Source organism: Pleurodeles waltl, chromosome 9 (genome assembly GCF_031143425.1).
Source record: "Pleurodeles waltl isolate 20211129_DDA chromosome 9, aPleWal1.hap1.20221129, whole genome shotgun sequence".
Lineage (NCBI taxonomy): Eukaryota > Metazoa > Chordata > Amphibia > Caudata > Salamandridae > Pleurodeles > Pleurodeles waltl.
Window position 1 is genome coordinate 584,993,954 of NC_090448.1, and position 26,171 is coordinate 585,020,124.

Below are 26,171 nucleotides of genomic sequence, written 5' to 3' on the forward strand. Positions count from 1 at the left end.
ACTATGTGCGTATGTGCAAATTTCTATGATGTGGGACACATCCCTCATGTGATAGGGGCCATAGATGGCACCCATATAGCCTTGGTCCCTCTGAGTGCCAATGAACAGGTGTACAGGAACAGGAAAAACTACCACTCGATCAATGTCCAGGTGGTAAGTCTGGCAGACCAGTACATTGCAGAGGTGACAGCCAAGTTTCCAGGATCTGTGCATGACTCCTAGATTCTGAGGAACAGCAATGTCCCACACGTGATGGCACAACTACACAGAGAGAGGGCTTGGCTCATTGGTATGTATGCATTTGGATGTGTGTCATCAGATTCTTCCCTGTGCCTGTACCTGCATTGTAACTGGTCCTACCTCTATGCACGTAGGTGACTCTGGCTATCCTAACCTTCCCTGGCTGTTGACACCAGTGAGGTACCATGCCACGGAAGGGGAACTCCGTTTCAATGAGGCCCACAACAGGACGAGACGTGTAATTGCAGGACAGTTGGCCTTCTGAAAGCCAGGTCCAGGTACCTGGACGTCTCTGGGGTGCCCTCCTCTACACTCCCCAAAAGGTGTGCCAGATCATAGTTGCCTGCTGCATGCTCCACAATCTTACCCTGAGACGTCAGATACCATTTCTAGCTGATGAGGAGGAGGCAGCTGGACCAGTGGCTGGTGATGCAGACATGGATAGTGATGAGGAGGCAAATGAGGATGGTGCAGCTGACTCTAGGGCTGAGCTCATCAATCAGTACTTCTAGTGACATACAGGTATGCTGACTGTGTATTTGCAAGTGATTTGTATCCATACTGATTGCTGACAATGGTTCTCCTGAATAGTTTCATCAGTGTTTTTTGTAATGTGTTCCTGTCCCTGTGTGTGTGTTGGTGGAGGTGAGTGCTTGAATGTAAGGTGCTGAGTTGACATGCATCTTATCTAACATGTGTACTCATAGCAGGTAGTTTTGCATCTTCTGAGCTATGTGTCCTGCATTCTCCATTCCTGATGTTATTCCAACGACTGACTGTGTTCTGTAAATCAATACCTTTACTATCTATGGCTTGTGGCATTCATGCTCATTAGCAGTTGGTAACTGCATACAGAATGGAGTTTTGCACATAACAAATGGCAGTTGCATTGTATTGTCATGTATTTCCTTTGACTGGGGATGTAGAAATGTCATCTGTTCTGCCCTGCTTAGGTGGCGATATACACTGGGCTGGACAACTCTGTATTGCATATGTGCTTTGTGTTGCACCATGCCTTCTATCCTGATGTAACTCTGTGTCATGGTCTCTTTTGCAGGTTGGATGAATGATTTCGCTGTAGTGTGTGCCTGGACTAGTGACTTCCTTACATCTGCCCTAGGACATATCTGTTGTACTGTGTCTCCTGCAGAGGATGCATCCCTTCTGCTGTCCATTACATTGCCTGTTGGTTTAGGGGGGCATACCCACATCACATTTTGCTGACAAAACAATTGTACATGTTCAAATAAAGACACATATGCAGTTGCAGTGATTAATTGTGTTTAATGGGCAAACTAGATATGTGAACAAACAATCTATGGTGAATATAGTGACAAACAGGTGATAAGTGGGGTCATGGTAGTTGTAATCATCAAAGTAGATGGCACAGGTCCATTATCCAAGGGCCATGGGAAAATGGAGTAATGTCATTAAACAGTCAACAGGGTGACTCAGTGGCACACAAGGGAGAAAAACAGGAGAGTTCCACTTCCTGCTGGCAGTGGGTTTTGTCTTGGCATCTGCTCCAGGCGGATGTCTGGATGGATGTTCACGTTTTCGGGGGGTGGGGGGAGGCACAAGGGTGGGGTGGAAGGGGGCGGTCATCAGCTACAGAGGGAGGGGTGCCAGAGGCCTGTGGCAGATGTGGATGTCTCAGTTGTTAGTGGAAGGGGCCTGATGGTGGGTGGAGGAAGCACGCAGAGTGGTGGTGAGGTCCCTGAGCACCCCTGCAATAGAGACAATGGTGGCATTGTGGGCCTGCCACTGCTGCATGACCTCCTGGTGGTATTCCCTCTGCAGCCTTTGGTTTTCCCACAGCATGGTGATAATCTGGCCCATCCTATCCTGGGATTGTTGGTATGCTCCCAGGACTTGGGAGATGGTTTCCTGGACAGTTGAGTCCCTTGAGGGCCCCATCCTCTGGCTAATAGGTTCCCTCCCACACCCCCTGCCCCCTGTGCCCCTGGCATGGTGTGCCCCCTCCCAGTGTCACCAGCACCTTCATTGTCTTTGGTGTGAGGGGTCGACTCAGGTCCCTGTACTGTGGGGCACACAATTGATTGAACTGTCATTGGGACACAGGTTGAGGGACAAAGGGTTGCCAGTGCTTTTGATGCCACAGGATGGTGGGGGGGGGGGGGAGGGGTTGATGTGGGCAGGGTGAGGCAGGGAGTGGTGGACTGACCAGTTGTCCCAGATAGGCCAGTTAAGTCGTCAATGTCAAGACATCCAGAGGCGTTGTTCTCACTGGGGCCTTCAACCTGAGCAGGGCTAGCTGTCTCTGGCAACCTCTCCATGGTGGCAGAGGCAGGTGTACCTGTGGATGGAGTGAGAGAGTTACATGGTGTAGGTGCGATTGGTAGTCTCTTTCTCTGCTGCATAAAGTGTCTTGACATGATTCGCAGCAATGGCAATGACAGATGCATCACTGCAAACATTGTTTGCGGACAGTGGATTGTGACAAGTGTACCATGCTCCATTGAGGACTGGTGTAAATCTAGGTAGGTAACTTATGGTGGGAGGGTGGGATCAGGTCCTGTGTGATGGTTCAAATGGCAGGTGTGCTCTGTTTGCTCGTGGCAAATCAGGCTTGCTAGATGTGAGTGGGGATGGCTGTACATTGCAGCATGGGATCCAAGTGGGAGAAGGGTATGTGTGTATGCATGGTAACTTGTCCTGTGTGTGCATTTGGTACATGGGGTTTACCTTCTTACTTTCTAGCACATGCTCATTCTATTTCAGGGTTGTAGATCTGGAAAAGTGGCCATTTGGTTTGGTGCAGTGCTGTGGCTGTGTTTGGCCCTCGTATGACATGGAGAACTGCCATTGCATTGCAGTCATTGCCACGTTGTGGGCCTCAGTCAAAGCTTCCAGTAGGTGTAGCTAGTGCAACTGTCATACATGCAGTAGTTGTGCTGTGAAGTGGACATAGCAGGTTTTGCTGTAGATGGACTAGTGCACTGTGGGAGTCATAGTAATTGTTACTGTGCACTTGCCAGGGACTATGTGGGCATTGGGGCTGGGTGGTGGTGTGGCATGCAGGAAAGAGGCATTAGGTGATTAGGTGGGAGGTGTAGTGGGAGATAGAGTGAATTGGGAAGTGTTTGGGTGGTGAGGACGCATGCTGGACAGGAGTAAATTGTGCCAGGGAAGTGGTAGTTACTTACCAGAATCCAGTCCTCCGGGTATTCCAGTCAGGCCCTCTGGATGCATGCAGTATGTCCAAGACCTTCTCCTCCCACGATGTGAACTATGGGAGAGGAGGTGGAGGCCCACCGCCAGTCTTCTGCACGGCAATTTGGTGTCTCAATGTCATGGAACGTACCTTCCCCTGTAGGTCATTCCACCTCTTCCTGATGTCCTCTCTTGAGAGTGGATGGTTGCCTACCGAGCTGACCCTGTCGACAATTCTCTGCCATAACTCAATTTTCCTGGCAATAAAGGTTTGCTGGGCCTGTGGTCCAAACAGTTGTGGCTCTACCCTGACAATTTCATCGACCATGACCCTCAACTCATCGTCTGTAAAGCGTGGGTGCTTTTGACGGGACATGGTGGTGGCTGGGTTGTGGGTGGGGGTCGGTGTTGCGTATGTAAAGGTGCAGTGTAGGCTTTTTGGTGGAGTGGGGGTGTTTGGTTGTGTGTGATGGTTGGCGGTGGTGTTTGTGTGTAGTCATGTGTGTATTGTGTTGTTCGTGCAGTTGTGTGCAGAGTGTGAAGTGTATATGTGCCTATGGTGTAGAAGTGATGATCTGTTAGATTTTGGTTCCTCAGTGTCAGTGACTGTTTTGGTAGCAAAGGATTGTGGGTTGTGTGGGGGGGGGGGGGTTATATAGTGCAGTGAGAGGGTGTGTCTGGTATGTGTATGTGTGTCAGGTGTGGGGTATTCAAACTGTCCAATGTAGTGTAGTGTTCTGCCTTTAGTGAGTGTTTGAACGCTGCGGTTCACTCCGCCAATGGTTTTCCGCTATGGAAGAACCGCTTTGGTGATTTGTGGCTCGTAATGTGTGGAATTGTGTTGGGCTGGCAGTGCTGGAACCGCCTCTTTCCCGCCCTCCAGTGTCCTGGCGGTCTCCGATTTTTGGCTATATTTTGGCGGTCTTCAGTATGTGACTCTTAATATGGCGGTCAGATGACCGCCAACATGGCAGTCTTTTGGCGGCCACCACCGCAGCAGTCTTCCGAAAAGACCGCCAAAGTCGTAATGAGGCCCTAGGTGTTTAAGATTTGTGCACACCATGGAGGCTCTGCTTAAGTTTTCAAAGAAGCTGGGATTTAGGCCCCTGGACATTTTGCTCCCAATTATGAGGCACAGTGCCATTCGATAATCACCTACAGGGCTGGTGTGGTGTGTAGGGTTATATGGATGCCTCAAAGTTACAGGCAAAAGAAAATGTCTTCCTGAGGGGGTCTTTGTTCATTCCTAATGGTGTCCCAGGTTATTTGTGTCAGACAGCGCTAGGGATCTGCCCTCTGCAAGACCAGATTGGGCTGGCACCAGTAATGTTGTGGCACTCACTTTGGACCAAAGATGAGACCGCTCTTAACCGGGAGATAGTGCAAGATTGTTTACTTTTAGAGGAAGCCCACAGGATTCCATGGATTAGATATGTGAAGGGTCTCCTGGTAGCTTTGGGCAGATATGAGTGTTTTTCTTCACCAACAAGTCTGGCATTGGTATCCAGACGGTAGTTGAAGCAGGATCTTTTGAGCCTGGTTTCAGCACGTAGAGTGTCCACCATGAGGGGTAAAAAGAGGGTGGAGGAGTACCTTCTGAGTAGAAGTCGCCCACGTTCTCGAGACCCGCCTTCCACCATGGGGCCATGTTGTGGTGCACCAGCAGGTCGCGGGCTCTAGGCAGGTGTAACAGTGGGATCAAAGGTGAGTATGGCATATTAGGGCCTTTACCGTGTACATATCGCAGCCAGCATGTTTTAGCCGTATCTAGTATGATGTTACCCCTGGGTGTGGGGCATGCTCTATCCGATAACCAAGCTAACGGAAGTGTCGGGCAAGTGAATCCATCAACACTTTCTTCTCTGCCAAGTAATGTTCCCCCAACCAGCTAGTGGGCCACTGCAGTTGGGCGGCAGCGTAATACAATTCGAGGTTAGGCATACCTATGCCCACATTGACCTGTGTGTATGGAGTTGTGGTCAACGCGACAACATTCCCTTCCCCACAGTAAATCAGTTAGAATGCTCTGTAGGGACTTAAAGAATGAGCAGGGAATGCTACCGGAAGCGCTGCAAAATGGTATACTAATCTAGGGAGGATAAGCATTTTGGCTATGGCCATTCTGCCCATGGGCGATAAAGGGAGAGATCCCCCGAAGGGAAGCGAGCCTCATATTGACCGAATTACTCTGTCTATGTTGCCCTCCTTAACATCCTCTATTGTGTGATACACCTGAATTCACAAATAATTAAAGGTGATGTGACACCATGGCAGGTGGTACACTGGTAGGTCCGGTTGAAGATCTAGGGGGATGGGCATTAAGGGGAATATACAGGATTTAGACCAAATTACTCGGAGTCCTGAGATTAAAGCAAATGAGTCAAGTGCCTCCATGACCCCCGGCATGGAGACCATGTGGTCTCGCAGGTAAACCAGGGCTTCGTCTGCATATAAAGATATAATGTGGAATGTGTGTAATTCTGGGATGCCTCATTGGCGTGTGTTCATGAAGCTTGGCGGCCAGGGGCTCTATGGCTATGGCTAAGGCAAACAAAAGTGGAGAAAGCGGGCATCCCTGTCTAGCACCCCTGTGTATGGGGAAGGGGTTTGAAATAATATGCCCTGTTTTAACCCGTGCCGAAGGGTTAGAGTATAAGGTAGTGATCCATGCAATAAACCCCTTGCCAAATCCCATTGCGCCCAACGTTTTGATGAGGAAATCCCAGAGAAGAGTATCAAACACCTTCTCAATTTCTAATGATACGGCTTCTCCCCGGTGGTAGGTCTCCGAGTTATTATGCAATATGCGAAGTAGTCTCCTGATGTTCAGGAAGGTGTTTCTGCCAGGGATAAATCTGGACTGATCTTCATGGATCAGTTGCGGGATAAATGGGAGGAGTCTGTTAGCTAGGATTTTCCCCAATACTTTAAAGTCAACAGGGAGAGTGGACAATACGACCTGACTTTTAAGGGATCACGGCCAGACTTCGGGAGCACTGCTATGAGAGCCTCACATAAGGAGCTCGGTAGCTGTCCACGATCGCGTGCCTCATTGAGCATAACAAGCATGGGCTGTAGGCGATGACTCGCCTGTGTTACATAATACTCTACTGGCAGGCCATCCGTGCCAGGAGCCTTGTTTCGGGCCATTTGGGAAAGTGCAACACGTAACTCTTCCATGCAAACAGGGCCGTCCAGCACAGCCGCCCGCTCCGATTGCAAACGCCTCAGGGGGAGAGAGTCCAGGAAGGCGGATACTCGCCCTGAAGGAGGGGAAGGGGGGGTGCGTATAGCCCCTGGTAATAGGCGTAGAAAGCTTCATTTATCGCCGCTTGGGTACTCACTATCACAGCCAATTCCAACCTAGTAGCCCCTATGGGTGAGTGGTGGGGGGTATCGCGGACCAACCAAGCCAGCAAGCGGCCCGATCTGTCACCCTCTGCATATTGTCGTGTCATGTAGTGTCTATAATCGTGTTTGCCTAATCTGGCGTCAGCCTCCTTGTATCTGTCCCGCAGGGGGTGGAGCTCCTCGGAGGGCAGCTCACCCCTGGCTACGGCAATCTCCACTGTCTGCATTACAGACTCCAACTCAGCCAGCTCCCGAACCAATGTCCGCCGGACCCCCCACAGAGGCGGCCATGTAGTGGCCACGCACCACCACTTTATGTGCGTCCCATTCTGTCGCGCGTTGCGCTGTTGTGTTATTATTATCTGAGAAAAACGTGGTTAAACATGTGGCGAGCTCTACACGAAAGGGGGGGGGCAGACAACGCGTCTACCTGTAAGCGCCACGTAGGTATCTGTGTGTTCGGACTGCCCCAATTTAAAAATACCCTTAACGGACAGTGGTCGGACAAAGTGCGTGCAAGGTAATCAGAGCCGTGAACCCTTTGGACCATCGTTGGCGGTGCTAAAATCAGATCTATTCTAGTCTGAAGGGCATTGACAGGGGAGTAAAAGGAGTATTCACGTTCTGTTGGGTGTCCCAAGCGCCAAAGGTCGCATAAACTATTTATCCCCCCTCCAGACCTTAAACTCATGAGAAGAGTGCCTACTTGGTGCAGTCGGAAGTGGGGGGAAGGAGCGATCCACATGGACATCGGGAACACAGTTAAAGTCTCCCCCCCATAAACTCTCCCCGGAAGGGTCCCAAAGTAGCCCAGCAGACATCGTTTTCAAGATGCCTCCTGGATTAGTGTTGAGTGCATATAGTGCCACTAGGGGTAGTGGAGCACCATCAAGGTAGCCCTCGGTAACTACATATCTACCACTGGGATCCACTTGTGTGTGGTAAACCACGTAAGGCACTCCGGGGGTTCAATCCAGACTGCCACGCCGTGGGCAAAGGATGAGGAGGTGGTTACAAAGGTCTGGCCTTTCCAGCTAGAGCGTAACCTCCCAAGGGTGGACTACGATAAGTGTGTTTCCTGCAGCATAGCGATATGCACCATATGTCACCGCAGGTAAGCGTGAATGCGTTGTCTCTTACGCGGTGTGGCCATACCTCTGACGTTCCATGTGATTACATTATAGCGTGGTGCATGTGCTCGCGTCTGTGTAGCCATGTCCGTGTGATAATGTGAGAGTGTAAGGGATCCCGAGGGGACCGGCCAACCCCCAACCCAGCAGGGCTCGAATGTGCCCACCCCAGGGGGGCAGTCCCACTCCTTAGTCTGCGTTGCGCCCCACCTTTTGTCTCTCTGAGTGATTAGTGGCAATAACAAAACGAACCAAATGAAATATATAAGGAAGAACCCATACAGGTCCAACAGGAGACCAACATCATGATCCATTAACAACATAAGAACAAAAACAGAACTCAGCCTGTAAGCAGGCATGGGAACAACTGGTCCATAAAGAGAGGGGCACAGGGGGTGAAGGCCAGGCAGTTAGATCCGTGCACCCGGCACATCGGATGTCAAATTGAGTCCTGTCACCTCGTGGGACCACCACGATCTCTGGCAGGCAACCCCAGGATTCAACACCGCTCTCCAGCGACCTGCACAGGGCGGCCCAGTTCTAACCAGGTGGTTGATCGAGGGGAACTCCAAAGCGTAACCCTCGCCAATTCAAGAAGCATAACTCCGATATCATCCACAGATCTCGGGTGAGCAATGGACCACAGGGGGAGCTCTCAGAGTCGGAGCGGTCTTCCTGATCAATGTCTGTGTCCTCGGGCTCTCGCAGGTCAGTGAATGGATTAGAAAGAAACTGTGTAGTCTCAAGCAGCAAACGAGAGCGCTCCGCCACCGCCTGGGCCGGTGTGGGACTGGATCTCATCCGCGTCTGGCGCTTACATGTCCCTTTGGGGGTCGACCACCGCCCCTCCGACTCTTCGGGTCGTGTAGGTTGAGCAAGTCCTTAGGCATGGAGCCAAGTCCAAGCGTCCTCTGAGGAGGCAAAGATGTGTACTTTGGGGCCATCCTGTATTCGTAGTTTCGCAGGGTACAGGAGGGTGTACTTGATGTTGTGCTCACGAAGGCGTTGCTTCACCTGGTAGAAGGAGCTGCGTTTCTTTGGACTTGGTAGGCGGAGATGAGTGCATTTTCAAATTTCTGCGGTCCTTCTTTACAGAAAAGCTGTAACATCAGGTCCCGAGCCCGATAATTGAGCAAGCGGGCAACCAATGGGCGGGGATGCGATCCCGGCAGAGGGGGCCTGCCCGGAACTCGGTGCACCCACTCCACCGAGAAGAATTTCAGAATTTTGTCCGGTAGGACCGTATCAGATATCCACTGCTCCAAGAACAGTTCTGCATTTGGGCCCTCCGCTCGCTCTGGGAAGCCCACTAGACGGATGTTGTTACACCACGATCTCCCTTCTGCATCCTCTGTTCTGCGCCTCAGAGTGTCAACCTCAGTAGATAAGCAAAGCATCTTCTCTTGAAGTTCCTTCATGGCTGGGTGCCACTCAGCCACCTCTTTCTCTGTCTTGGTGACTCTCTCAGACAGCGTGCGGTGGTCCGCTCGTAGTAGGTTAACATCAAGTGTCACAGCGTCGATCTTCGCCTCCAGAGTGTTTTTGGTGTCCAATATGGCCTATAGCACCTTTTCAAACTGCGATGTGTGAATGTGTAGCGTGGCATCCATTTGCTGTAGGGCCTGAGAGGTCACGTCCGGGCCCGCAGGTGGGGCATTTGGAGTGGTCATGGTCGACACTGGTGGCCTGGCAGGCTTCGGTTTGCCCATTCGAGCTCTAAACGTTGGGGCACTCCTGGGGGGTAGCCCTACTATTAGTACACCAGTCAGCACGGTGCGGACCATGCTCGCCAAGGGAGGAGGAGGCAAGCGACCCCCAGGCGAACAACTGAGCACAGCAGGGGCCCGGTCTCCCACAGGGGAGCAACACTCAACAGGGCCGTCCAGGGTCCGCTCCCCACGCGGCGGCGAGCGCACACAATGGCCCGTGTCCTCCAAGCCGCGGCACAGTCAATATGCAGAGCTTCACAGGAGCATTACCTCAGCTCCATTGGAGAGGCATAGGAACAACGCTGTCCCACAGTGTCTCCTCGTTGCAGAGCCGTCTGGAGGTCTCAATCTGATGGGGCCCAGGGGTTGGGCCATACACTGTGCCCCTCGATCCGGGCCCAGCACAAATTCTCAGCGTCCCCTAGGCTGCTATGTCAGGGCGCCTGAGTGCTGCCGTGTCCATAAGATCTCCTTAAATCAAGTAGCAGGCGCTGTCAGCAATCCAGACCAGGAGCGACCAGCGTTCCGGACCTCAGTCCGCCCCGGCGCCAGACCACATGTCCCTCCTGCCGCCGCCCGTGTCAGGTCCTTCGCCCTCACCTCCTGGCGCTCACCACAGTCGGGGCGGCGTCCTGCCCCAGCATCACCGGGGGCCCCTCAGGCAAGGCCCAAACCGCGTCCCGGCAGCGGTGTCGCCACCGCGCCCAAATCTGCCCACCCGTTGCTCGGCTCTCCCGGAGGTGGCCCAAGGGCGACAGAGTCGACAGCGATCAACCGGAGGAAGCCGGTGATCGCCTGGGTGCAGGATTTTTTGTCAGCCGGGTTTGGAGCTCCAAACGACGCTGCTGCTCCGGTCACTATCTTGGCCACGCCCCCATATGTATAAGCATCTATAAGTTTATTTCTGCTGCTGTGAAACTTAGAGGATTGGTGGGGAAGTAGTACTTGTTTGATTATTTGTACATGAACTGTTTGATGAATTTTAATCAGTTTTACGTCTTTTAATATTTAACTGTGTATGTCTGTCGAAGCCAAGATATCGAAGCCAAGTCAGAGTATTTCAGATCCAGACAATTCAGGAAACAAACCGAGACCAGCCGCTCTTCTTTAGATTACTTTTAATAAGAACTAATAAGACACAATAAGAAATACGTGTACACAGAGACTTGAGCGGGCAAAATCCAGCTCGAACAGTCTACCCAAAGAAGTAATGCATGATCTTTTATAGCATTAAACCGCAGACATTTTAATACATTTTCATTGGTTCTTGCTAATGTCGTATGATTAAATGTTTCTATATAGCACACGTGATGCTCCATATAAGGGTTAGAATCATGGACAGGAAGCTTGCACAATGTCCTCTGAATCAAATGTCTTGTGATACATCTATATGTGGAGAAAGAGGAACCATAAGTGCATACGTTAGTACTTTTAGCAGTGAGGATTTCGCAAGCTCGCATGCGGTGGTGTCTTGTGATGGCCGTCAGTTTAGCAAGCCTTGCAACATAATGCGTTTCAAGCACAATAGACATTTCTTCAAGGCCTAGTTAATTCAACATTGTAATGTGTTCAACAGAAACAGGCCTGTATTTTCATTGTGTATCACAGGGTCTACTAGGTCCAAATGGATCCAGAAGAACGTGATTCCACATTCCGCCCTCTGATACCCAATGAAAACACTCATTGACAGTTTAATCATCCTGATAGACAGGTGTCATTTCAATAGCATCATTTTCCCTGGCCTCATCCTCATGCCTTCTCTTATGATGGTGCTCAGTGTCCTTATGACACATTTTCTTCATTAACATGTTCAAACAGGAAGGACACACCCTTATCAACACACATAATGTTATAAATCCTACTATTCCCACCACCAGTACTTCTATCAGCCAGGATCCCCACCCACGGAACCATGCTGCGATGTCCTTTAGTAATCCTCCTATTTCCGTCACATCCGTCACATCCGCCACTTTCCTTGCTCCTTCTTCTACCACCTCTATTTTCCCTATTGCCATCCTCACATTCCCACTGTTCTCTGGTATTAAAACACAGCATTCCTGATGGATCACGTTACATACACCACCGGCTCTTGCTAAAATGATGTCTAATGCAAGTCTGTTCTGTATTACAACAGCTCTTAAGTCTGTAAGTTCTTCAGTAATGTTACCTAAGGCTGCTGCAGTAGAACTTGCTAATGTTTCTACCAATACTGCCAATCTGTGTATTTGATATTCTGAATGCGCTATTCCTAATGGCATCACAACTATTCCTTCCACTGCTATGAACCTATCCAACCAAGTAGGTGCCCTTCTTCTTCGTACCCTACCGGGTGCCTTTTGTGTTGCATTGGTCAAATTTGTTATATGCAACATTCGGGGTAGTACGAACGCCAGGTAGCAGGAGCCCTGCCACCCTGCAGGCAGTCTAAAATATGCAGATGTCCCGCATACTATGTATATTCCCCTTGGAGCTGAGAGACCTATAGACAAACCTTCTGGGCCCTTCCATATGTTATCCAAATCAGATTATTTGGAGCTGGTGCTTTCTCCTACTTTTATGCTGCTCTTATTATGGTTGGGAAGGTGTATGTTAGGGCATCTCATTACTGGTGTAACCATTCGACACACCTTTTCATAAAATGTATTTGGTCTTGGGATGCTGCCTTTGAGGTATCGAAAACACCATGACCCCTTTTTCTCCTTATGTATAGAAAGGGATATTTGTGATATATCTATGTTCTTCTCCCCCTGTACATAACCCTCATCTCTTCCTATGTTAAATGCTTCCAGTAGCTCTGCTTCACCTTTTTCCGGTACAAGTTGTCCACACACACCCATCCTACCTCCTCCTTTACTTTCTCTTCCTGCCCCACTGTTTCCCTCCTTTAATCTCCCTTTTCCAACCTTCCTCTTCCTTTTAGGTGGCCTTCTCTTTATAGTCCCATTTACTTCCTTTGCAAACATGCTGTTTAGTATGTGACATGAAGCATACTGAGGAAGAGGAATCTGGGCGTAATCTGTCCTTCCCTGGGCAGAGGTGGGTATATGTGTACAAATATAGCAATCAGACACATTTGCCAATTCCTTATAAAATTTCACCATTTGCACAAATGCATTATCCCTGTAATTGTTCCCATCTTCCTCCCATTTGGAATATTTTATCCACTGTGTCCTGTTCCCCCCCCCTTTCTACCACACTAGAGTTTTCCCCTTCTTCTTGTTTCACTGCAATGGTAATCCCTATTTTATTTACACTGTTATTTATATAATGTTCTTGGTCCAGATATGGGATTTGTATTTCTTCATGATATATAATAAGTATTATAGTGATAATTATTGCTGGAACAGGGGTACATATGGCAGTTAGTACCACAGGCCACTTTTTCACTTTTCTTCTTCTTCTAGGCATTATTCTATTCCAAGTGTCACAACTTGCACTTGTTTAGTTCTTGTCTGTTAATCTCTTATTCTCCGTATCTTCTTGTTGGCATGTCACAGAGTGATGTCAGAGGTTTCTAGCACTTGAACCCACTTGCATGATATACGTAGATATTCAGGTGAGACCCGCTTGCACCCATCCCTCTCCTGAGGTGTACAGCACGAGCAGTCTATGAAGAATTCTTTGATGGACCCGCTTGCGTCTCCTGTAGGAGCGCAGCACGAACAGACCTGTATTCTCATCGCAGGACCCGCTTGCACCTCCTGACTCCTGTAGGGGTGCAGCACGAGCAGCCCTGTAGTCTCTCCGCAGGACCCGCTTGCACCTCCTGACTCCTGTAGGAGTGCAGCACGAGCAGCCCTGTCAGTGTTGTTTGGTGTTTTTTGTTGATCGAAGGTTGTACCCCTGCGGTGCAGGTGTGACCTTTATGGGTACCGCAGGTGGTGGCTGGATGACCTCAGGTTCAATTGCTCTCTTGGTGTGTGAGCTGTGGATCCAGTATTTGAGACCCTCACACTTGACCGCTGTGGCGGTTGTCAGTAGGGCTTGGTAAGGCCCTTTCCACCGGGGTTGAAGGCAATGACGCCTAGTGTGGGCCTTGACCCAAACCCAGTTGCCAGGCAGTAGTCCGTGTTCAGGTGGCGTTCCTCCTTCTGGCAGGGCCTGCAGTACCTGGCGGTGAAGACAGCGTAACGTCTCTGTTATCTTCCTGCAATATTGTAACAAAAGATCATCTGTTATTGCCAATGGGGCAACTGACATGTGGCCTGGAATATTCATGGGGCGCCCAAATAGCACCTCATGGGGACTTAATTTTGTGACTCTATCAGGGGTACTTCTCATAGCGAGGAGCGCTAATGGTAATGCATCAATCCAAGATAGTTCAGTCACTGCGCATATCTTCCCTATTCTGTTTTTCAACACCCCATTTTTTCTCTCTACTGCCCCTGCTGCAGGTGGATGGTATGCGCAATGCAACTTTTGTGTTATTCAGGGCCTTTGCAAAGGGCTGGGAATAACATGTGAAATGAATCCTGGCCCATTGTCTGAACTTAAAAGAATCGGCACCCCAAAACGTGGTATTAACTCTTTTAAAAGGCACTTAGCCACAGTTTGCGCATCACAGTTCCTGGTGGGGTATGCCTCAGTCCATTTGCTGAACATACAAACTATTACCAAAACATATTTTAGCTTGTATACCGGGGGCATCTCAATGAAGTCCATTTGGAGGCTCTCAAAGGGTCCATGTGGCGGTGGGAAATGGCCTGAAGCGGTTGGTGTACCTTTTCCCGTGTTGTACTGTGCACAAACTGTGCATCTCTTACATAAATGTTCTGCATATTGCCGAAATTTGGTATTAAACCAACATTGTGAAAACAGTCGTATCATTCCATCGCTACCCACATGTGAGGGGCCATGGAAAAGGCGTGCCATAGAGGGCAGTAATGTGGATGGTAGACATATTTTACCGTTGGGTCCCACCCACACACCCTCCCCGTCTGTCTTGCAACCACCCTTTTCCCAATCTGTTAGTTCTGACCCGTCAGCCTGCTGTTGAACACATTTTGGATCAAAATATGTACTTTCCTCTTTAGCTATTGTGGTGGGTTTAACCTGGACCATTACATACTCACACCCACTGAGGGCTATTCTTCGTGCCTCTTTGTCAACAAAAGCATTTCCCACAGAAACATAGTCCTTAGCAGAAGTGTGGGCTGCACATTTTACAATTGCAATTTTTCTGGGCAATAGTAGAGCTTGCAACAAGGCAACAATCAATGAAGCATGTTGTATGTGTTGGCCTGCTGAAGTGAGAAATCCCCTCATTGCCCACAGTTGACCGAAATCATGAGTGACCCCAAAAGCATATTGGCTGTCTGTGTAAATATTTGTTGTCTTTCCCGCTGCCAATTTGCATGCTCTGATTAGTGCTACTAATTCTGCTGCCTGGGCACTTTTAATCTTTGGTAGCCTTCCTCCTTCAAGTAATCTTTTGGCCGTCCCCACAGCATAGGCTGCTTGTAGCATCCCTGTGTGGTCCCTAATGCATGAACCATCCACAAACAAATCACCCTCGGCCTCAGGGAATGGGGTGTCTCTGAGATCTGGCCTCACCTTGGTGTGTGTGTCGACTGCTATAATACAATTGTGGAAAGAATTATCTATGGTGGGATCATCGTGATCCATTTCGGTAGGCAACAGGCAGGAGGGATTCAATGTTGTGCATCTCTTTATCCTTATGTGTGGTGCCAATAGTGTCAACTCATAGCGTGAGAGGCGAGCATTTGTCAGGTGCTGGGTCTTGGTGGTAGTTAGTAATGTGTCAATTGCGTGTGGGACATGTAACACCAAAGTATGAGCCAGGACAATGTTTTCTGATTGTTCCACTGCTAAAGCGGCTGCTGCCACTGCCTTCAGACATGGGGGAAGACCTGCTGCTACTGGGTCCAGGGTAGCCGAATAGTAAGCCACTGGGCGGTAGAAGGTACCGTGTTTTTGTGCGAAAACCCCTAAGGAGCAACCACCTTTTTCATGGCAAAATAAATGGAAATCTTTGGTGTAATCTGGGAGGCCTAATGCTGGTGCTGCACACAATGCTAATTTTAATTTCTGAAAAGCCTCTTCACAGTTTTCTGACCATGGTACTTTGTCTGGCACATCCTTGTGTTTTTAATTCAAAAGTGGTCGTGCAATCAGGGAGAAATTCGGTATCCAATGCCTGCAGTAACCTGCCACCCCAAGGAAAGCCCTCACCTCCTTCTGTGTTTGTGGCCTGGGGTGCTGAGTTATTGTTGCTATCCTATCTGGTAGCAATCTCCTGGACCCTGGTGACAGTTCGTGCCCTAGGTACTTCACCTTTGATTGGCAGAACTGCAACTTCTTTGGGGAGACCTTATGTCCTTTTATGGCAAGGTGACAGAGTAGGGCCACGGTGTCCTGGACACACGTTTCCCGTGATGGTGAGGCTAGCAACAAATCATCAATGTATTGTATCAAAGTTGATCCTCCTGCAAAGTGCAATGATGCCAAGTCCGCTCTTAAAGCGTCTGAGAATAATGTTGGACTGTCCACAAACCCCTGAGGGAGACAAGTATATGTCAGCTTTCTATTTTTGTACGTAAAACAGAATAGACCCTGAGACTCCCTATGAAGAGGCACTGAGAAAAAAGCATTACTGAGATCTAGGACTGTGAAGTGCGAAGCTGTACTGGAAATGTTTGATATGATGGTGGCTGGATTGGGAACCACAGGGAATGATGGTATAACTGCCTTGTTCAGTTCCCTAAGATCTTGAGTAAATCGGTATACCGGGGACACATCTGGTCCTTTCGCTGCCTTTTTCACGGGGAGAATAGGAGTGTTGCATGGGCTGTGTCGTACCTCCCGCAGTATTCCCTTCTTTAAAAGCTCTTCTATTACTGGAGCTATCCCCTCCTCTCCCTCTTTGGCTATTTTGTATTGTGGCACCTGTGGTAGACGGGCTCCAGGGCGCAGTGACACTCGCACTGGGGGGCAATCTAATATTTTTCCCACATCATTTGGCCCCTTTGCCCACACTTCACTAGGGACGGAGTCTTGTAATTCTTGTGGGAGACTTTGTTCTTGTCCCTTACCTCTGGAGTCACATCCCATGAAAGCCTGTAATGCTATCCCATTCTCCTTGCTTTCCAGGAAGATCCCTTCAGGTGAGCAGCTGATGGTGCACTGTAACTTACATAGGAGATCCCTTCCTAGCAAATTTACTGGACAGTGTCTCCCAAAAATAAATTGATGATTTACAGTAATAGGGCCTACTTTGAATTTCAATGGTTGTGTTAAGTATTCACTCATAGGTTGTCCTGTCAAACCTACGGCTGTTATTTGAGTTGCTGATAATGGTGCGTTGGGTACATCAGAGGCCTTTAGCATTGACATAGTGGCCCCAGTGTCAACTAAAAAAGGCACAGTTTTGCTTAGCACTGTTCCATCTACATATGGACCTTCTTGATCAACCAACAGTAAAGTGAAGTGAAGTGTGTCTCCACAGGAGGTGGGTATGGAAACCCATGTCCCCCCTGAGGTGCCTGTGGTATGTCTTGATATGTACCCCACCCCGCACAAGCCGGGTCATTTACTGTGGCAGCATCATATGCATTGTTTGTATAAGGTGGGGGTAGTAACTGTTGTGTTCCGTATCGTACACTGCCCTGTTGTTGTCTCTGCTGACCTCTACTTCTTTGTCCCCTGGCTAAAAAAGGGCAATCTGCCTTCCAGTGTCCCTGTTGGTTACAGTGGAAACAGGTGGTGCCTGGCGGGGGCGTGAAAGTTACCCGTTCACCCTGTCCTCTGCCCCTGCCCCTTCCCCTACCCCTGCTTTGATTATTATTGTAAAATCGTTCTTGTGCCACCATTAATTTTACCTTATCCTTTTTCAATTTCTCATCATCTGCCCTTTGGATATTTGTTTGATAGTCTGCGCAATACCTGGCTGCTGCTAACACTTTGTCAATGGGTTCTTGTTGCCAACACACAAAAGAAGTTTGTAAATGAGTTTGTATAGGCTGTTGTAATCCATATACAAAGTTGGTCACAAACGCAGGCATCGCCTCACCCAGTGGGTTCCTCATTCCACTACATACTGGTAGACCTGTAGAAGGCGGTCATAATAACTTGTCACACTTTCATTCTTCTCCTGTTTTGTATGTATTATTTTAGACCAATCAACCTTTTCCTCTGGTACTTTTTCTCGTATGTATTTCATCACCTTGTCTCTTGCGGTCTCTACCTCTTGTCCCGGTGCCCCCCCTTTACCCCTCACTGGTTCCTCTGCCGGCCATCCTACCACATTCTTACAATCCTCCCATAAATCTCGTGGTATTATTATACTGAATAACATGTTCAAATCCTTCCACAACATTTCTCCCATTGCCACTATTCTATTCAATTCTGTGTACCATTTGTGTGGCTCATCGCGTAATTTTGGGAAGTCTTTGGTGAAGGAAAACAGGTCAGCTCTATGCCAAGGTACATAGACATATGTTGGGGTATGCCCATCCTCCCCTAGGGAGGACAAAGGTACCTTTCTCAGAGGCATCATCTTCGTCTGTGCCTGTTCTGTCCCTTCCTTATTTTTCTCTAGGCTCTGCAGAACCTGAGCTGCTTTTAACCCTTCTTTCAATTCTTTCCATTTCTGTAATTTTAATATAGCGTATTCCAGTTTTTCAGACAATTTGTCATTACTCCAGGATGGCACGTCTGCATCTGTGAAACTCATTTGAGAAGTGTCCCAACTGTATTCTGTTGGCAGGTGATTTGTGCTGTTAGTGTAGTGAGCATATATCTGGTGTATCTCAGGGCCTAGGGCCATCAGTTCTGATCGCGCCATGGCTAGAAGTTCCTCTCTGTATTCCCTATTGTTATCTCTTTCTACTTCCGCAAATATCTGTCTTTTATCAATGAGATCTGTGAGTATGGCACGACAATTTTTTCTGTCTGATTTCAGGAACTTAGGCCCTCATTCTGACCTTGGCGGGCGGCGGAGGCCGCCCGCCAAAGTCCCGCCGTCAGGTTACCGTTCCGCGGTCGAAAGACCGCGGCGGTAATTCTGACTTTCCCGCTGGGCTGGCGGGCGGTCTCGTTCAGACCGCCAGCCAGCCCAGCGGGAAAGAGGCCTCCACGATGAAGCCGGCTCGGAATCGAGCCGGCGGAGTGGAAGCTGTGCGACGGGTGCAGTTGCACCCGTCGCGTATTTCACTGTCTGCGCAGCAGACAGTGAAATACATGTAGGGGCCCTCTTACGGGGGCCCCTGCAATGCCCATGCCAGTGGCATGGGCACTGCAGGGGCCCCCAGGGGCCCCGCGACCCCCCCCTACCGCCATCCGGATCTCGGCGGTCCGACCGCCGGGATCTGGATGGCGGTAGGGGGGGTCAGAATCCCCGCGGCGGTGCAGCAAGCTGCGCCGCCGCGGAGGATTCAATGGGGCCGCGGTACACTGGCGGGACCCCGCCAGTGGTGCCGGTCCGACCGCGGCTTTACCGCCGCGGTCGGAATCCCCATTGAAGCACCGCCGGCTTGTCGGCGGTGCTCCCGCGGTCCTCCGCCCTGGCGGTCAAAGACCGCCAGGGTCAGAATGAGGGCCTTAGTCTTTCTTAGTGTGCTGGGAGAAGCACTCGGTGTACCGTATGGTGAATTTCCTTTCAATTGTGTTGCTGTGAGGCTGTTCCTCTTTTCAAATAGACTTCCGTCTAAAAACCTCGTCAAAATATCAATGTTATGCTTCGTGTGGTGTGTGAAAATACATATCTCCCATATCAGCTCATGCAATCCCTTTATCCCTTCACTACTGTCCATGGACGCGTCTTGGAACTGCTGTTTCCAATGTGTATTCAGCAATTTTGGTTCATTTCCTTTCTTTGTAGCCTGTGCCAACAAACTGTCACTTTCCTTGTCCATTTTCTGAGCAATGTGGGCCACTTCCTCTCTGACTTCCTGCAGCATTTGAAAGTCTTTCACTCGGTCAAGGTTCATTTTTGTTAGTTCCTCTTTTATTAAACCATGTGCGAGCTCTCGGGCTGCAGTTTTCTGAGCCAGAGATAGCTCAGGAGGCTCTCTACCTGTCACTAAGTGCTCAACGTGCACTTTTTACTCCGAACTCACTGTTTTCTTCTCATTACCTAACCTCCCCATCAGTATGTCTTCTATGAGTGCGTCCTCGGTCTCTTCCTTTGTTGTTCCCTGCATACTGTGTTCCTGTGATGGTGCACCTACCACAGGAAGACATGGGAATGTTCCTACCATATCGAGCATTTTATCCCTCCGCTCCTCCCTCTTCTCATTTCTCTGTCTTTCACAATAAAATCCGTCTTTCAACACCACCAATTCCTTGCACACTTTAGCTTTTATGTCGTTTGTGTGACGGAGGTCTCGTAGGCAATAGTCCCAGGAATAGAAACTGTCCCATTCCAGGTTCCGAGTCTTACGTCCCCTTAGAATCAGCATTTGTCTCAAGTATGACAACTTGTTCATGTCATATGTGCCATTACTTGGAAACTGTAAGTCGGGTCATCTTTCCGTCAGCCTGTGCCATTTGTCAAGAAACATTAATGCATGTAGTCCTTGCTTAACGGCTACTTGGTAGGCAGGACTATCCGTAGGGGGTGTGATTTGGTGTGTGTCCAAATGTTCCTTGCTAAAGGGGTTCCCCATAGCTAAATAAAAGGTCACTGCTTTCCCTTACCACTTCACGTAAACAGTTCGGTCACACCAGGAAACACCAGGGAGTCGGCTTATTTCTGCCGCTCATATCAAATGACACATGAGGAAAACCTGCACTCAAATCAGTACTGCCAACCGCATTTGTTATTAGTGAAGCGGAGAGTTTGTCTGCAATCACACAACAGTACACGCAGCCTTGTTCACCTCAAGCACGCACAAGTTGGAATGAAGAAAGAAAAAAAAAAACAGTGCCAAGGTGCTGGTGACGGCATACACTGGCGTCCTTTTAGCGAATAAAAGATGACAGGAAAGTCAAGAGAGAAAGGCAAAGATCCCAAACCCTTGCTTTCCTGCCCTGAGACAGGGTGCAGCTGTATGGGATTAGAACCCGGACCAGATCCGTGGCGGGTGTCACACAGGTAATGCAATAATGGTGAACAGTGCACTCAATCACATATAGGACAATACGATAACAATATAACAAAAACAGGTACTTGCCCTACTTGATGCTCATGCCTCCCACCCTTTGTGCTGGTGCGTGGTGACAGTAGAGTGTGGTGTGCAGGCAGACCCTGTCAGTCGTAGTAATCAGTCACTGTAACGGTACTGGCGGGCGTAATGCTCCTGAGTTCTGGTACAACCGCAGCTTGAGTCAGTCAGTTAATACCCATCCCCTTCCTCACTACATTCTCGCCACTATCCTAACACATAATTCAATCACCCCGTCCATCTCTCCATCTAACCAACAGGAGAGAGAGAGAGAAAGAGCAGAAAGAAGGAAGGAAAAATGCAATACAACGCCCCCACAGAGCACAACACTGCAACGCTATCAGCGCAGAGAGAGAGAGAAAACAAATAAATAAATATGCGAGAGCACGGCACTGCCTGCCTTGCCTGCTCCACTGGAGTGGACACCTACCACTCGATCAATCACCGGGCACAACCTGCCCTTCCTGCTGGGGTGGACAATCACCACCCCCTCTGGCCAAAGTATCCCTCCCTAGCCCCTCCGGCTGGGAAATGCTGCCCCAACCCTTTCCGGTTGGGAGCTGTGGCCACACAGCGCCGTCCACTGTGTACCGAGACCATACCACTAACAGCCTCACACATGTAGCGTCGCTGGATAATCAGAAACCCTTGGCTAATATTTACAGCAACTACTGAACCATGAATTCCTTAGCACTGAGAACAAAAGAGGGAAGGAAATGGCGCAATAAGGCAGAAACGATAATATCAACACAAAACTCCAGCACGCGGCCATCTGAAGGCCATCATCTGAATGTCTGAACGAGGTACTATAGAAGAGTCTGGAATAATGGGGACAGGAACATCCGCATGCCACCGTAAACAAAGAACAAACATAACAAGAAAGAACAGCAGGCTAATAGGAATAGCATATAGTACAATTATCCACAACTCCATTTAGAAGTGCAAACATAAATCACCCCGCCACCTCCCCCCTATACAACACCCTCTGCGAACAGAGGGAGAGAGAGAGAAGAAGAGGGAAACAAAACTTAAAACATAAACAGACGGGACCGAGGAAATGACAGATACTCATGACAGCACCAACACCCTGCCCCGGAGGGGGCCCGACCAGCCCAAAACGCCGTTGCCCCCCCTCCGCAGAGAGGCAGGAGCTGAGCCTGTGAGATCGTAGATCCAATCGCAATCCTCCACCAGATGTCGAAGCCAAGATATCGAAGCCAAGTCAGAGTATTTCAGATCCAGACAATTCAGGAAACAAACCGAGACCAGCTGCTCTTCTTTAGATTACTTTTAATAAGAACTAATAAGACACAATAAGAAATACGTGTACACGGAGACTTGAGCGGGCAAAATCCAGCTCGAACAGTCTACCCAAAGTAGTAATGCATGATCTTTTATAGCATTAAACCGCAGACATTTTAATACATTTTCATTGGTTCTTGCTAATGTCGTATGATTAAATGTTTCTATATAGCACACGTGATGCTCCATATAAGGGTTAGAATCATGGACAGGAAGCTTGCACAATGTCCTCTGAATCAAATGTCTTGTGATACATCTATATGTGGAGAAAGAGGAACCATAAGTGCATACGTTAGTACTTTTAGCAGTGAGGATTTCGCAAGCTAGCATGCGGTGGTGTCTTGTGATGGCCGTCAGTTTAGCAAGCCTTGCAACATAATGCGTTTCAAGCACAATAGACATTTCTTCAAGGCCTAGTTAATTCAACATTGTAATGTGTTCAATAGAAACAGGCCTGTATTTTCATTGTGTATCACAGGGTCTACTAGGTCCAAATGGATCCAGGAGAACGTGATTCCACAGCCCTCCTGTGTGACATGTGGTCCTCCAGACCACATGTCCCTCCTGCCGCCGCCCGTGTCAGGTCCTTCGCCCTCACCTCCTGGCGCTCACCACAGTCGGGGAGGCGTCCTGCCCCAGCATCACCGGGGGCCCCTCAGGCAAGGCCCAAACCGCGTCCCGGCAGCGGTGTCGCCACCGCGCCCAAATCTGCCCACCCGTTGCTCGGCTCTCCCGGAGGTGGCCCAAGGGCGACAGAGTCGACAGCGATCAACCGGAGGAAGCCGGTGATCGCCTGGGTGCAGGATTTTTTGTCAGCCGGGTTTGGAGCTCCAAACGACGCTGCCGCTCCGGTCACCATCTTGGCCACGCCCCCATATGTATAAGCATCTATAAGTTTATTTCTGCTGCTGTGAAACTTAGAGGATTGGTGGGGAAGTAGTACTTGTTTGATTATTTGTACATGAACTGTTTGATGAATTTTAATCAGTTTTACATCTTTTAATATTTAACTGTGTATGTCTTTTATGGTTTTTACCCAAATAAAGATTGATTGACTGAACCCTGTTGGCAGAGTAACATAAAAGGGGCAGATTTAGCTATGATGGCATTTTGACTATTAATTCACCCATCCATACTTTTAGTGTGCAAGGACAATGTACAACCACTTACCTTTAGTTATTTTAAGCTCTTTCACCAGACACTGGGCTTCCTCCTTGATACGCTCCTCAATGCTTTTCTTCCCCATCCCAAAATTTCTCAGAGTCATAAGAGTAAAACGGCGTAGCTGTTTCCAGCGCTCCCCATTGCTAAAGGCGATACCTAGAAAAAATATTTAAACTATAAATGTCTGTTTCTCAATCCCAAACATTTTGGAAAAAGAAATGGAACATAATAAGGAAAACATGCTCATATTCTGAACATTACCAAAACATGTATAAATACAAGTTTCTGAGAACTTAAATAGGCGAGGATAGAAAGAGAATCAGACTCAGGACGGATAATGGAGAGAAAGTGCATATGGTGCAAGAAGAATGGTGTAATCTCGATTAAGAATTCAGACACTGGGTGAGCACAGAGTGAAATTTAGCTTATTGCTAAGGGACCTTCCTCACCTACACCTTTCTCAACTTAACCTAAAATTAACAGCTATGTTAGAGGTGAGAGCCTTGACTGAGCTTTGGCTTTCTGATGCAAAGGTGCATTGTTGGCCAACACTAGTGTCGCGTGGGCTCTCATTATTCTAAATGAGACTACTGGATTTCTAGGTAGCAGGGTCGATAACGGTGTGGGGGACTGAGTCTGACACATGTGTAAAGAACTCTGTCACCCTAAATCCGGTTTTTGCTCCGGCTAACTAGCAGTGCCTCATCTCTCCCATGTGGAAGGAATGATTTGGCAGCCGAGCGCATGACATCTTTGGAACTTCTCAGGGAAGTCGTGGTTACTCAGATCCAAACCAACTCTCTTATTTCCAATATGATCTCATATACAAATGACAAAGACAGTATAAGTTTTATATAATGTTTTAATAAAACGTCTGTATTTTAGATATTAAGGCGTGAGCCGCAATAACCAGAACGATACAACACAGTAGGATTGTAATAGTTACCAGGAGAGTAAAACATAAAAACAATGCTATCATATTGTCAAACAGTTTCTACTCTCCCTCTGCTTGTTCTATCTAGAGCACAGCATGTTAAGCTTCTAGCTTGCCTATTAGAATCACTGTGGAGATATCAGCCCTCATACCTGAGCAAAGACCTGTGATCTTGGTTCAGCATCTGCAACGAGGCAGTCACCGTCAAGTTGTGGTTCCCTGGTCGGAATCTCCCTCTTGCGTGTATTGGGACAAGGAAGTGATTTTATAACTAACATGTCATCGTGATCACAAAATGTCCCTACGCAGGAATGCCAAGTCTAAACTCTTACCACGTCTATCGGCAATGTACCAGACTGTATCCTTGGCTGAAGCACAGAGTAAATATGTTATGGAGAACTCCAGTGCTGAAGTAGGCAAAACAGTGTGATATGAATAAAAAACAACACCGTAGAACTGGCTATTTGAAAAATAACAGTACGAAGCCTAATAAAAAGCATGTAGAGCAGAGTGCACAGAGGCTCTAAGCTGTCAGCAAATGAATAAAATATATTCAGGGCAAAATGCACAAAGGCCTAAAGCCTGAAGCTAAAGCGCAATGAATACGTAAAACTAACCACACTACACTAGAACAGCTTTGTAGTATTGTTTTCCTGGTAGTTTTTGATTTCTTATTAGAAAGTGAGAGATGAGGTATGTGATCAAAGTGAGATATACTTCTATTTTGTGATAAATATAGTTGGAATATTGATGTAGAGGAATTCCAATTTATAACTTGGCGGATAGAAGATACTACCCAAGTTTAGCCTATTTGTTTAAAATGCCAAACTTCTGATATTATTTTGAGCCCAGTGGCTTTGCTAGCCTCTAAAACTGTTCATACTCAAGATTTTCTACAGAGTTGATAACTGCTTCCCAAACAACCATGTAAATTCCCTGAACTGTCCCAGAGCAAGTGCTGTACATTTCCATACCCATTCAAGTTGTGGAAAGTAGGTTACCGTCAGACAGCAAATGTGTAGAAGCCCTTAATAACACCGTTTGGTAGCTGTGGTACAAGAGTACAGTCTTCTCCTGAGGTAAGGAGGAATTTGACAATGGCGACAAAATTGATGAGAGTTCCTTAAATACTGCTCCATTGTCTATCAACCCATGCTCACTCTTGAAGCAATTTATTGAACTTCAATCAATCACTAGAGAACAGTGGTGTAATTTGGGACACCACTGTTAATATGTTTCCCTTTCAAACTGGGTTGATAAATAATTAATATGAAAGAGAACCTGTGAGAGAAACCACCACACTGTTACAGGGTTTAGTATCCTGTGATAGTGTTGACTCCAAGACTGCTATAAATAAATACCCCATAATGTCATATGATGAAATCATAGCCCTTACAACCTGTTTCCTGCTACGGAGGAGTGATATTAGGAGACTATCCTACATAGTAGTTTTCTTTTTCCAGACAAAATTATTAATTGCTTTAAGATTTTTTATTACAAATTTGGAAACAACATAACAAAGGAGTGACTCTTAATGCAAAACTTATCTGTTTCAGCCTGCACCTTTTACGTTAGTTGTATACAGTTCAAATTGTAACAGCACTCCAAACTCTGCTCGGATTTGTCTCCGATTTTCAACATAGCCTACTGGAGCTTTGTATCCTACCCACTCAATTATCAAACAAATCTCCTCCCACTCATCACAGTGGCAGGCAATAAGACTATGAATATTTCAAATATAGTCAGTCTGTCTCCCGCTATTGGCAGTATGTTTTTTGACAGTTAAATTAGGCCCCATATATGCATATTCAACCGATATAACAAGCCATGGACGCGTAGACTGACGAACACTGGCTTCAATCTATTTGAGATAATGAATATGTAAAAAAACCACTCAATCATCATTTTTGAAGAACTGTTTCCCTTCGGAAACAAGATCATCCATAAAAAAAGAGAAGCCACGAGAGGAGTTTGCCTCACAGTGCTTTATGGTTTATCCCTGGAATGCACTATAGTCTTGCATTTAAGTTTCTCTTTCTTTATA

The 26,171-nt window shown here is 48.0% G+C and overlaps 1 protein-coding gene and 1 long non-coding RNA gene across 6 annotated transcripts in view; both read right to left on the bottom strand.

Moving 5' to 3' along the window:
• The window catches only part of LOC138259695 (cytochrome P450 2G1-like), a 394,952-nt gene that overhangs the window by 276,887 nt on the left and 91,894 nt on the right, over positions 1-26,171 (bottom strand). For all 5 annotated transcript variants that reach the window (XM_069207584.1, XM_069207588.1, XM_069207585.1 and 2 more), the window contains exon 3: positions 23,200-23,349. In XM_069207584.1, coding sequence (XP_069063685.1) covers positions 23,200-23,349 — 150 coding nt within the window. The remainder of the gene's footprint in view (positions 1-23,199; positions 23,350-26,171) is intronic.
• LOC138259696 (uncharacterized) lies at positions 10,706-21,233 on the bottom strand. Its single transcript, XR_011198760.1, has 2 exons — positions 21,158-21,233; positions 10,706-13,751 (listed from the first exon to the last, which is right to left on the bottom strand). It is a non-coding gene; the product is annotated as an uncharacterized lncRNA (long non-coding RNA).